The sequence below is a fragment of the Scyliorhinus torazame genome, chromosome 4 (genome assembly GCF_047496885.1).
Source record: "Scyliorhinus torazame isolate Kashiwa2021f chromosome 4, sScyTor2.1, whole genome shotgun sequence".
Classification (NCBI taxonomy): Eukaryota; Metazoa; Chordata; class Chondrichthyes; order Carcharhiniformes; family Scyliorhinidae; genus Scyliorhinus; species Scyliorhinus torazame.
Window position 1 is genome coordinate 131,747,626 of NC_092710.1, and position 13,953 is coordinate 131,761,578.

The window sequence follows — 13,953 nt, forward strand, 5'->3', positions numbered from 1 at the left end:
ACTGAATTGGACCAGCCATATAAATACTGTGGCTACAAGAGCAGATCTGAGGCTGGGAATTCTGTGATGAGTAACTCACCTCCTGACTCCCCAAAGTCTGTCCACCATCTACAAGGCACAAGTCAGGATTGTGATGGAATACTCTACATGCCTGAATGAATGCAGCTCCAATAATACTCAAGAAGCTCACCACCGTCGAGAACAAAGCAATAAACTTGATTGGTATACCATCCACCACAATGAATATTCACTCTCTTTCACCACTGATGCATTGGGCCAGCAGTGTGTAGCATATACAAGATGCACTGCAGGAACTCAAAGGCTCCGTCAGCATCACCTTTCAAACCCATAACTTCTACAACATAGAAGAACAAAGGCAGAATATGCAAGGGAACTCCACCACCTGCGTTCCCCTCCAAGCCACACACCACCCTGACTTGGAAATATATCGCCATTCCTTCATTGTTGCTGGGTCAAAATCCTGGAACATGCTCTGAACAGTACTATGTATTCACCTACACTACATACACTGCACAGATTCAAGAAGTTGGATTACTACCACCCTCTCAAGGGCAATTAGAAATGGGCAATAAATACTCGCCCAGCCACTGATGCACACATACTTTGAAAGAAAAAAAAAAGTTTTTTTGAGCTTTGAATTAAATGCTTGCAGCTATTACTATTAATAAAAGAGAGGATTTCAGGGCGGCAAGGTGGCCCAGTGGTTAGCACTGCTGCCTCATGGCGCCGAGGACCCGGGTTCGATCCCGACCCTAGGTCACTAGCCGTGTGGCATTTTCACATTCTCCCCATGTCTGCTTGGGTCTCAACCCCACAACCCAAAGATGTGCAGGGTAGGTAGATTGGTCACTCTTTGCTCCTTAATTTAAAAAAACTCATTTAATAATAGAGAGGATCTGCTATCTAGAAAAGTAAAAAATAAGGACCGAGTTGTATTGTGTGCCTACTGATACATTATTTTAATTTGACAGACTGTGGAGGACCCAGGGGACATGCATTTAAGTTTCACAAAAGTAGGAATAAACTCAGGGCAGTTTTGTTATTTTCCCAGAGAGTTAAACTCTGGAATTTATTGCCAGCTGGAATGATGGATACTGACTCTCACAATGCCTTCAAAAGGGAGTTGGACTAGTTCTCAGCTATCACAGAGATCACAGTATATCGATATATGCATTCTTAGTCAATATCATCTCCTTAACTAGTTTAGAGTGCCTGAGGGTAAAGGAGAAGAATTTTCCAGGCTTTAATTTTGTACTTACTGGCCCTGTGTTTTTTTCGTTTTTTGTTCATTTTTTTTCATCTCCGAGGAGATTGCGTGGACAGGAATATTTAGTCATGGCGCTCCAGCCATCACAACCGTGGCGCAGGCTTGACAGACCAGCTGATGTTTTCTTCACTTTCATTTTCATATGTTTATTTTGTTTCCAGGGCATGTAATTTTTAATTCACTCAATAATGAACATGTAGAAAAGTTGTGTGACATTGATTTAGAACACTTGGTTCTAATTTATTGCTAATACTGATTATATTATGACATACCATCTCAAAACCCAGATCTCTGAAAAGCCCATGTTTATTTAAAAATATCACTCATTTCTCATTCCTTTTAGCGCAATTTAGTTAGGGGGTACAAATTGTTTGTATTTCTAACTACGGCACCAGTGAACCTTGCTCTCTTGGGTTATTCATTCACATCTGTTTGAGTCATATCCTTAACAAGTATTCATCTTTGACTTTGCTAGCGATGGGACTTCTTTATAATGACACTTCCAAGGCGAAACCTGTCCTCTGGTTGTCTCGGCTGGAAATGGGCCTGAATGAAAAGATTGAGTGCTTTTGGCTCAGTTTGTGTATCAGCAAACTATGTAACATTCAAAACAATACATAATGAATGAAAAACAATTTAGTTGCAGTACTAAAAAGTGCCAAAGAGCAAATAGATAATTAACTTAATTTTACAGGAATGGAAACCGGATTTGGTGAACCAAATTTTAACTCAGTAAATTGGCATTCATTCCGTGACCATATTTTTCTTCCTTTTTTTTTCTCTCTCTCGCTCCCTCTCTTCCAGCTAACATGACCCTCTTTTCTCCTCCTAAAACTTTGTTTTTCTATTTTTTTGTTTTGTTTATAAATTTAGTGTACCCAATTAATCTTTTCCAATTAAGGGGCAATTTGGCGTGGCCAATCCACCTAGCCTGCACATCTTTTGGGTTGTGGGGGCTAAACCCACGCTAACACGGGGAGAATGTGCAAACTCCATGCAGACAGTGACCCAGAGCCGGGATCAAACCTGGGACCTCGGCGCCGTGAGGCAGCAGGGCTAACCGTGCTGCCCCGTTTTTCTATTTTTTGATGATGCATCTATGTTCACTCATTCTTTGTTCACGCCTTTCCAATTTTTCTCATCTTTACTCAAATACCTGAACTTCTGAAAGAATATTTTACAAAGTGACCTTGTTCTATTTAAAAGGAGAATAATGAAAATAAAATATGAGACTAAATAGCTTTTCTCTTGCATCTTGCTTTCCTAATCAGAGTCGCATTTCCAATTGGGAGCCAAGAATTCACAATATTCAAATTGTTACAGTTAGCTTTATAGGTATCCATTTCATTAAATAAAATAGTTAGAACTATTACTTATTGCAAGGTTGTAAAGATGCACTTTCACAAACTTCATTAATGAACACAAAAGGATTTATTAATAAGAATTGATCAGCAACCTCATGATTGCAGCTAGCTCCCTCCATGTCTCCTGCCTAAGAGAACTCATGCCCCTGGTTCATTCCCTACTCTGAGTCCCCATTGGTCCCCCAAGCCAGGTGACCCTTAATCTGCTGTGTTGCCCTTTGAGGGACAATCAACACATCCTTTCTCCTTTAGCTTCTTCATACAATATTCAATAACCAAGTTACTCTTCTGACACAGGCAGTTCATTACTACTTGCTTTTATGGAGGCATCAGTTATGTCAATAACAGGTCCATCAGGTACTATGGTGCTTACAGTTCGAAAACATTTCTTCATGGCAACACTGACTGCTGTGGCTCCTCTCTACTCATAAATGGATCCACATGCTGACAAAGTTTCATATCTCCACAGACACTTGGCACGATAGGGTTTGGTCTTAGAAGCAATAATTCCAGGGATCCAACTTGATCCATTACGAAGTTTCATATTATGTACTTAATATGGGTTTTTTAAGTTGCTGGGGTGATGGCTCATTGATGAGATCTTTGAGGCTTGTGTGTTTAAATATAAACACTTTTTTACTGAAGCATTTGCTAAATTTTTATAACAATAACACACGCAATAATAATAACATAAACATCAACATGGTAAAGAAAGACATTACCCACTCAACCCATTCTATACATCCCTCAACCATATTGCACCAACCTGCCCCCCCCCCCCCCGCCCCCCCTTCGGAATGCTGCTTCTGACTACCTTTTAATTTTTCCTGAGAAAGTTGACGGACGGCTGCCACCTCCGAGATAACCCCAGCATTGACCCTCTCAAGGCAAACTTTATTTTCTCCAGCCTGAGAAATCCAGCCATGTCACTGACCCAAGTCTCCACACTCGGGGGCTTCGAGTCCCTCCACATTAAAAGGATCCGTCTCCGGGCTACCAGGGAGGCAAAGGCCAATACGTCGGCTTCTTTCACTCCCTGAACTCCCGGATCTTCTGACACTCCAAAGATCGCTAACTCCGGACACGGCACCACCCACATGTCTAGCACCCTGGGCATTGCTTTAGCAAAACCCTGTCAAAACCCTCTAAGCTTCGGGCATGCCCAAAACATGTGGACATGGTTTGCTGGGCTTCCCGCACACCTCGCACATCTATCTTCGACCCCGGAAAACTTGCTCATCCTCGCCGCCGTGATGTGTGCCCGGTGTACCACCTTAAACTGTATTAAACTGAGCCTGGCACATGATGAGGAGGAACTAACTCTGCTTAGGGCGTCCGCTCACAGACCCGCCTCCAACTCTCCACCTAGCTCCTCCTCCCACTTGCCCTTCAGTTCCTCCACCGGGTTTCCTTCGCCTCCAACAACTCCTGATAGACATCTGACACCTTCCCCTCCCCCACCCAAGTGCCATAGACTACTCTGCCTTGTATCCCCCGTGGCGGCAAGAGCGAGAAAGTCAGCACCTGTTTCCTCAGAAAGTTCCGCACTTGCAAATATCTGAAACTATCCCCCGGCGGCAACTTGAACTTATCCTCCAGCGCCTTCAGACTGGGAAAACTCCCATCTATGAATAGATCCCCCATCCTTCTAATTCCTGCTCTCTGCCAGCTCCAGAACCCGCCATCTATCCTGCCCGGTGCGAACCTGTGGTTATTGCAAATTAGGATCCAGACCAACGCACCCTCCACTTTCTTATACCTCCTCCATAGCCCCCAGATCCTCAATGCTGCCACCATCACCGGGCTAGTGGAGTAACGGGCAGGCGAGAACGGCTGACGTGCAGTTACCAATGCTCCGAAACTGGTGCCTTTGCATGACGTCGCCTCGATCCGCTCCCATGCCGACCCCTCAAACATAGACACTTTTATTGGTAAGCTTTAACTGTGTACAGTTCCAAATATGGTCTTGCATGGAGCTGTTCCAAGCAGGCTTGCTGCTTACCAGGTTCTGTCCCAGACTGTTCTCTGACCATGTGACTACATACATCACTCTGCGAATGGTACCAGTCTCCAGTCCCAAATTGACCCTTGCTCTGCCGAGCACCTTACATTATAATGCATGCACATATCATCACAAGACAACAGAGTCTGATGTATTGACAGTTCTTTCACAATCTTGGTTTGTCACATCTGAAGGAATGTTCATGGTACTCTGTTTCTAGTATTTAGGTTGGGTGATAAAAAAATTATTTTTCCAGCATATTTTTTACCGACCATTTTATCATATTGGTTCTTTGCTTTTCCATTTACGTGACCATTTCAGCAATCTTGTTCTGGCACATATGCTTCATATTTCTGTCTGTCTGCACTGCTGAGTCTGTTGTCAATTTCAATGTTTTTACCTCTTCAGCTAATTTCTCATTGCCAAACTTCCCTTCTTAAAGCTGTTATTCTCCCAATTCTATTCTTCACTGGACTTGTTCTTATTTTCTAGTAGCTTCTTCATGGAGTTCAGCTTATTCTACATTGTCTCAACTTCAACCGAATCCTTTTGGCTTCACTGCTGGTCATATTTCTGAAGAAGTGTTGACTTGTTTCCATTCTGTAATTCTCTGGTTACCCTTCTTGTAGGGTATTTCATTGCACTCCTTCTGGGGTCTTTCATTCCCTGCTCTAGGGCCTTTCAGTGACTTTCTAGTGGGGGTTTTCATTGCATTTCTGGGCTCTTTCAGTGCCCTTCAGTGGTCTTTGTTGCCCACTTTCTGGGGCCTTCTGTTGTCTCTTTAATTGAGGGCTTCATTACCTCTTCTTTGAGGTCTTCTTTAACTTTTATGCCCAGAGCTGTTTCTTCCTTCTTTTGGTTGCCGCTTTAAGTGCACTGCCACTTTAAATGCATTACCTCTTTAAGGGTATTACCCCTTTAAGACTGTGTAGTAATCTTTTTTCCCCCACATAGGCTGTAGTTGCTCAGATATAGTTGATTTCCCTTTGCAGGTATATTTTGCAACAAATGGATCAATGCAGATGACGTGTGTCTCAGGCGGTTTCTTTTTTTTTTCTTTTAAAGCTGCAGCACCGCTTTCTAGATGATTTTTTAAAGCTTGTGAACTTTTTTAACTTAAGCAATTTTTGCCTTTTTCCAAATTCTTTTTAAATTTGAAGCCACAGCTCTTCTAGCTGACAGCTCCATATGGTCACCTTCACTTGTTTTTTTACTCTACGTTACGGGCACGATTCTCCGAAATGGAGACTAAGTGTTCGCAACGTCGTGAACACCGTCGTATTTCATGACGGCGCGGGGTCTACCGATTCCGTCCCCCACAGGGAGCCAGCACGGAACTGGAGCGGTTCACGCCGCTCCAACCTCCCTTCCCGGTGCCAAATGGGCACCGCGCCAACCCGCACATGCTCAGTTGGGGCGCGGCAACCCGCGCATGCGCAGGGGACTTGTTCAGCGCGCCGACCCCGACGCAACATGGCGTGGGGGTTCAGGGGCCGGCCGCGCAACAAAGTAGGCCCGGAAGGGGAGAGGCCGGCCCGCCGATCGGTGGGCCCTGATCGCGGGCCAGACCCCATCGGAGCCCCCCCCCCCCCCCCCCCCCCGGTGAAGGAGTGCTTTTCTCTGCCCCACAGGCCGCACCCCCCCCCCCCGCCCCCCCGGCCCTATGCACAGAGTTCCCGCCGGCTGCAAGCAGGGGTGAATGGCACCGGCGTGACTCTGCCATTTCCGCGCAGCCGCTCGGCCGGAGAAGCGACGACCGGCGGCGCACCAAACGTGCCGGCGCAAATGGCGACAATTCTCCGCACCTCGGAGAATCGCGCGTCGTGCAGTTGCGGCGATTCTCTGGTCCGGCGTGGGGCTGGGAGAATCACGGCCTACGTTTTTAAACCGTTGACTCTGCCGATGGATTTTACAGGTTTGTTTTTCTACTTCTGTCTTTCAGTTTATTTAATGCACAGAGCATCTTGTAACTGTGTATGTTTACTGATTCTACATTACCCAGGGTCTGGTAATGTCTCAAGTGGATCTATTCGCCCAAAGAGAGGCATTGTGATGAGTATTTTTTTCAAACTGCCATTAAAACAGGATACTCACTGGTGTCAGGCCAGAGGCAGTGTCACGATAATTTATCCTCATCGCCAGGTTAAAGATGCATTTCCACAAACTTCACTTACGAATACAAAATTATGTATTAATAAGAATTGTTCAGCCTCATGGCTGCAACTAGCTCCCTACATGTCTCCTGCCTAAGAAAACTTCACCCCGTGGATTGATTCCCTTCTCTGAGTCCACATTGGTCCCCCAAGCCAGGTGGAATCTGAGGACCGTACATCGTTAATACTGGACAATTGTTTATGGGAGATACATAGGGGGGGGGGGGGGAGACTTCGAGGTGGCATGGGTGATTGGAGGGGATATACTACATTTCCCTTAGTCGCCACAAAGGTAAAATCACAGTTCAGTAGATGAGAAAAATCTGCAGGCTATGAACAAAACAAATAGTGAAATTTTAATTTCAGACCAAAAAATGTTAGGCTGCATGTTTAGAAACATAGGGTAGAACCTTCTCCTGGGCTCAGGTATACCTGACCTGCGCACTTTGTGACTTGCAAACTGCAACCTGATCCACACGTGACTTCACAAACCGTTACCTTTTCACAATCGGGTCATCTAGTTCACAGTGTAGTTATTGAGCCATGAACCACTGCGGTACGAGTATGGGTGCTGAGGTGGCAGTTAGAACCTGGCCTTGGTTCTCCAAAACTGTATCCCAGCTCCTAACAGTGCTTAAAGCTCCCCTGAACCTCACTCCTTGCCTACCGCACCCACCACCCAACTCCCATGCCAGCCCACAACCCCTAAGATCGCTCATGCCATCCCTAAGCCTCATGCATCCTCCAACTCACCTTAAATCAGCCTTCCCATCTCTATACCCCCTTTGTATCCTCCATATCCTGTCTGATCACCCATACCACCTCTATGCCCCACATGTATCCTCCATAACCAATTGCCCAATCTGCAAGATATGGAGTCCTCAAATTCCAGACATTGCCAATGGAAAATACCCTTCTCTATCTAATAGAGGCTTGCCTATCATTAATAATGAGAGAAAATACATTCTAGATGTTAAACAATTCCTTGTAATGCTTGTAATCCAATTATCTTGTGCCAACAAAGTAGAAACCAGATCAAAGAGAAAAACTGTTATTACAATTTATTGAAATTGTAATTCAAGCTCAGGTGAGTGGAAGATGCACTTTGATGAAATTCATTAGGACATGAAACTCACTTGATAATGCCCACAGCTGTCCAAACAATAGCCTAATCTCAGGGAAGTAAAGACCAGAAGGTGTTCATTTCAATTTCAATGCAGAATTCCTGCCAATCAGTGTGGGGAAGTAGATGATGAGCTTTTTCCAAATGTCAAAACGAAGCATTTTCTTTATCAGACAGAACCATTTAAATCACAGTAAAAAATATGACAGCAGAGTTCTGACAGGACATTATTACACATTTTTCACGGAATTATTGTGCAAAACAATGAAATTTATATCAAGGCTGGTCAATGTAAGGATCGACTTACCTTTAAAACAGATCTGTACCATGAATCTACATAACAATGGAGCACCCAATGATGACATTTGAAAGTTTGGAAACACTTTGACTTATCTCTCAGAACTGTCCAGTGTCCTCTGCAGGTTTTTCATTTACTTCTTGAACTCTCAAAGCTGCCATGCTTTTAATGAGCTTCAAAATTCCCGTACCACCAGACGAAAATCGTATGCAGGTGGAATTCTGATTTTTTTTTTCTATCATTTAAAATGTGGAACCAGATTTCTGTGGGGCATGTCTGCGTTTTGCACACCAAGCATTCCCAAACCACGGAAAGGCCAGAGGAAAATGTCACGAGGTTGGGAATGCAGAGTGAAATCAGATTTCCTCACCCCAGAAAATGTCGCAGTTCAGGCATTTAAAGCATGGTCTGATCCCTGACACCAATTTGGCCTACATCTTTGAGAAAAGAACTATTTCTGAAATGCCTACCTGTACTTCTGTGTTTCACTATCCAAGTAGAATTGGTTGTACAATGAAAAACCTTCATTCGCTTCCCAGTCTTGCATTTGGATACGAAGGACGTAGGCCTTCTGATTGGTTAGTTGATGAGTAAATTCATTTCCCAACCAATATTCTCCAGCAGGATCACCAAACCCCTATAACGAAATTACTTTTTTTTAGTGCAATACATTTTTGAGCATTTGTAATGAATGAATTTTCAACAATTGCAATGCGTTAGTTGGTGATTTCAGGAAGAGAATGGAAATGTAAAAATGAGCCATACGTTTCTGCCTTCTGCCTCTGCATTAAAGTAACAGTGCTTAGTTTATAAGATTGCATTGTTATTTCCTAAATGTAATAGATCTCTTACGGTATTGTGTTTGAACATTGTTACATTGTGGGTTTTGAATCTGACACTATTTTTAAGCAGTCATGCCAATAACAGATTATTTATTAATATTTTCCCCTGGTTTTTTGGGGACTCTTTTTCTCCAGTGGTTTTCCTGTCATACATCTTTTACCAGCTGTAAAGTCAATGAGAGAGTATGCGACAAAGCTGCTCTGCTACCAGCTAAAACATGCTGAGAAATGTTACAATTTCCTTCCTTCACCTCTGGACATCCAGCCAACACAAGCCAGCTCTGACTTAGAGAGCACAGTTGAGATAGAATCTCACTTTGTGGAAGCATCTGTATCCTATCATCGTAGAGTTGAGAGCCAACTCAGACAACCATAAAACTGTTTGTCTATTTGGTTCCCCGAAAAAAAGTTGTTAAATGCGCTTTCCAGAATGTTGCCTTAGAGGAACAAGGTCTCAAGTTTGACTTCTAGTCTGTGCTAGGTTAGTTCGCTGGAGGAGACTGCACTTGGCTTTCTTCCCCTGGAATAAGGAGCAGAAAAATTCCTGCCTGTGATCACTATCCTGTGACCACTGCTGGATAATGCACATCTGGTGAAAACAGGATTAGGCTTTGCTGTGACTATTTGACAGACTAATAGCTTGGCTCCTTTTTATCACACATGTAACAAAATGGCATTTGAATGAGGTCTGGGAGAGTTGTGTCTCCAGCGCAGCACTCCTGCACAAGTGAGCACCTTCAAGAGGTGAAGGATAGAAGTAGTCTGAATAGAATAGCTTTAACAATCTCAATTGTATATAAGAGATCACCAATTATTTGTGAAGCAATTTAACATGAACTGAAGCCATTTAATATGGATACAAGACTCTGAAATACATATGTACACAACTAAGGCACTTCTGAAAACAAATCCTTGAAGAAATTAAAAGCTAACCAAGGGCACAAATAAGCAAATGCTTCAAACATCCCTGCTTCCGAAAATATTGACTGTGATTAACCTGACAGCCCAACTTGTTGGTGGTTCCCTGTCCTCACTACACCCCTGCCCCCAATTCTGAGTCTGACCTCAGACTCACCACACACTTTTGGTATCCCACCATAGCCCCCTCTAACTGAGTTGATAACTCCCAGCCCAGGCCTCCATCTCCCCATATTGTTCCCTCTCCCAGTAAATTTCTGGTCACTCCAAACAAATGTCAGTTCTCTGTGCCTACACACAGGGGGCAGGTGAGGAAAAGGGATGGGTGGTGTCATGGAGCCCAGGACACAAACTGATTTTATGAAAGGATCGGATACACAATATTACACTACATAGAGGGTGTGTATGAGGATTGGAAATCAACTTATACTCTTCCCCCCCCCCCCCCCCCAATCCAATCCCATGGGAGGACAAAACAATTTTTGACAGTGTCCCTAATTGCTACAGCTCTCTTTCACAGCAGTGATTGGGGGGGGGGGGGGGGGGGGGCTAGTGATGGTGCTTCACAGTGATGCCTTTACCTCAGGGATGGAGCTGTCCATATGGGACTGATATGCTCTTCTCTTCCTAAATACATATAGACAAAACAATACTTCCTGCTTTCTTTTATTGGGTGAGGTATTAAATACAAAAGCAGTGATGTGATGTTGGAACTGTATAAAATGCTGGTTAGGCCACAGCTGGAATTTTGTGTGCAATTCTGGTCACCACATAACAGGAAGGACATAACTGCTCTGGTGTACAGTGGAGATTTACAAAAATGTTGCCAGGGATTGAAAATTGCAGCTATGAGGAGAAATTGGATAGGCCAGGCTTTTTTCCCCCTCAGAACAGAAGAGGCTTTTTTCCCCCTCAGAACAGAAGAGGCTAAGGGGTGAATTAAATTAGGTGTACAAAATTATGAGAGGCCTAGACAGGGTGGACAGGAAAGACTTGTTTCATCTGGCTCAGGGATCATTTACCAGGGGCATATTTTTAAGGTGATTAGTATGAGGATTATACCAAATTATACCAGTCTGGAATTCACTGCCTAAATTTTTGGTTGAGGCCAAAAAGCTCAACTCATTTAAAAGGTACCTGCATCTGAAGTGCTGTTAGCACCAAGGCTACGGACAAGGTGCTGGAAAATGGGATTAGAATGAGCGGCTAGTTTCTCTTTTTTTGGCCAGTGCAGACATGATGGGCTAAATGGGTTCTTTCTGCACCGTAACCTTTCTCCCTACCCATACTAATCCCAGAAGAGAAGAGTTCCAATATACAAGCGCAACATGTTCACTTTCCCCATGGCCAGTCCAAGGAAATTTACAGAATATTGCCAAATTCGGTTCTGTGGACAGGGTTACATGTCTGCTGTCAATAAATTATTTGTATCAACCTAGACAAATTTGAAACCAGATCGTAGAAGGGCCTAATGCATTGGTTAGTCTCCTGAGGTTACTTTGAAAAAGTGGTGCCACGGTGGTACAGTGGTTAGTACTGCTACCTCATAGCGCAAGGGACCCGGGTTCACTTCCGGCCTTGGGTGACAGTGTGGAGTTTGCACTTTCTCCCCGTGTCTATGTAGGTTTTCTCTAGGTGCTCCAGTTTTCTCCCACGGTCCCAGGTTAGGTGGATTAGCCATGATAAATTTCCCCTCAGTGTCCAAAAGATGTGTGGGTTAGGTGGGGTTATGGAGTTACTGGGATAGGGCAGGGGAGTGAGCCGAGGTAAGGTGCTCCTTCAGAGAGTCAGTGCAGACTCGATGGGCAAATGGCCTCCTCCTGTAGGAATTCTACGGAAAAGTTCTTACTGTTTTGTATTCTTTCCATGTGCGTTGAAAATCCTTTTTTCCGTCTTGACGACGTTGCACTACAGTCCATCCTCCTCCATTGGACTCCATATCGCAAAATGCCTAATGTAATACAATAAATATATCACAACTGACTTCAAGTAGTTCTTAGCTTCCTGGGAAATTTTCAATTTAACATCTATTGGTATTGTCACCAGGCAATTTAGGAGAGAGATGCCGACATGCTTTTGGAAAATCATGCTTGACCAAATGTGTGAAACATTAATGCTTTTCCTCTCTAGACAGACGTTGTGAGACCTGCTGAGTATTTCCAGCATTTTCTGTTTTTATTTCAGGTTTCTAATATCCGGCGTATTTTGCTTACATGTTATCTGATAGGGGCTGGTTTAGCACAGGGCTAAAGAGCTGGCTTTTAAAGCGGACCAAGGCAGGCCAGCAGCACGGGTCAATTCCCATACCAGCCTCCCCGAACAGGCGCCGGAATGTGGCGACTAGGGGCTTTTCACAGTAATTTCATTTGAAGCCTACTTGTGACAATAAGCAATTTTCATTTCATTTCATCTGATGTTATGAACCAATTCCCTCAAATTGCTTCCAGCACTAGACTTGCACCTATTTGATGTAATGTTTGCAATATGTTTCCCTCGATTTTATAAACCTCATTCACAATCCAAATTAAGAACACAATCTGTAATTAGGCTGTTGGGCTACTTTCTCAGGCGCAAATTGTATGCAAATATAACCTATCCACTTACTGTATTAAAATCGTAATTAATAGCTCTGAAGTGTACTTTTCTGTTTAAATTAAATCTTAACATTAGACACAAAAATAACAAGGGCTCATTTATGAAAGGAGCTTGACTTCACCATTGTTCAATGATAAAATCATAGAATGATACAATGCCGAAGGAAGCCATTTGGCTCACAATGCCTGAGCTGGGTCTTTGAATGAACTATCCAATTAGTCCCACTCCCCTGCCCTTTCCCTTAGCCCTATAAATGTTTCCCCTTCAAGTTTTCAGCCAATTCCCTTTTGAATGTTAATCGTGAATCTGCTTTCACCATCCTTTCAGCATTAGATCCCTGATCATCAAAACTCACTGTGCAAAAACATTTCTCCTCATTTTGGATCTGGGTTATTAGCCAATTCTTTCAAATAGATATCCTCTGGTTACTGACCCTTCCGCCACTGAAAATTGTTTCTTTTTATTTACTCTGTTACAACTCTAGTAAAGCTCCCAAAATGCCTGTGCTCTGAGGAAAACAACCCCCACTTCTCCAGTCTTGCTGTCAAACTGAAGTTGATATGTTAAATAGCATAAAATGTAACAAGAGATTTGAACACAAATATCTAGGCTGACACTCGTGCAGTGTTGAATGAGTGTTGTGCCTTCTTTTGAATGAGATATTGAACAAAGGTCCGGCCCGCTTAATTGAGCAGACATAAAAGATCCCTTAGCATTTATTCGAAGAAGAGCAGGGGAGTTATCTTCAGTGTCCTGGCCAATACTTATCCCTTAATCAACATAACACAGGAATCTGGTCATAATTACATTGCTGTTGGTGGAAGTTCGGCGTGTGCAAATTGTCATGCTCCTGATATTGCAACATGTCAACAGTATTTTATTGGAACATCCAGAGCACAGGAATGATGTTATATTGATGTAAGTCTTACTATATTTCTATTTTTTAAATTTAGAGTACCCAATTCATTTTTTCCAATTAAGGGACAATTTAGCTTGGCCAATCCACCTAGCCTGCACATCTTTGGGTTGTGGGAGCGAAACCCATGCAAACGCGGGGAGAATGTGCAAACTCCACACAGACAGTGACCCAGAGCAGGGATCGAACCTGGGATCTTGGCGTCGTGAGGCAGCAGGGCTAACCCACTGCGCTGCCGTGCTGCCCTGTCTTACTATATTTCTTTGTAAAACATTTGAGTTAACTGAAAAGCTTCTCGAAACAACAAAGCATATTAAGAGGCTAACGCGTATTGACATTTTTATCTTCTATTAGGAAATGTGCTGAACAAGAACTTTTAAATCAATTTGTCAAAACCAACTGTTAAAATTCAGCATTGGAGGCAAAGCAACTGGGCAAAGCAATGATCCCCAAT

General features: G+C 43.4%; 2 protein-coding genes across 4 annotated transcripts in view; one reads left to right on the forward strand and one right to left on the reverse strand.

The window, feature by feature from the left end:
• mcph1 (microcephalin 1) overlaps positions 1 to 13,953 on the forward strand; it is a 609,760-nt gene that overhangs the window by 306,832 nt on the left and 288,975 nt on the right. The window lies entirely within an intron of this gene.
• LOC140410477 (angiopoietin-2-like) overlaps positions 1 to 13,953 on the reverse strand; it is a 149,467-nt gene that overhangs the window by 28,754 nt on the left and 106,760 nt on the right. For both annotated transcript variants that reach the window (XM_072498601.1, XM_072498600.1), the window contains 2 exons: positions 11,838 to 11,939; positions 8,699 to 8,865 (listed from right to left, as the gene is read on the reverse strand). In XM_072498601.1, the coding sequence (XP_072354702.1) occupies positions 8,699 to 8,865; positions 11,838 to 11,939 (269 nt within the window). The remainder of the gene's footprint in view (positions 1 to 8,698; positions 8,866 to 11,837; positions 11,940 to 13,953) is intronic.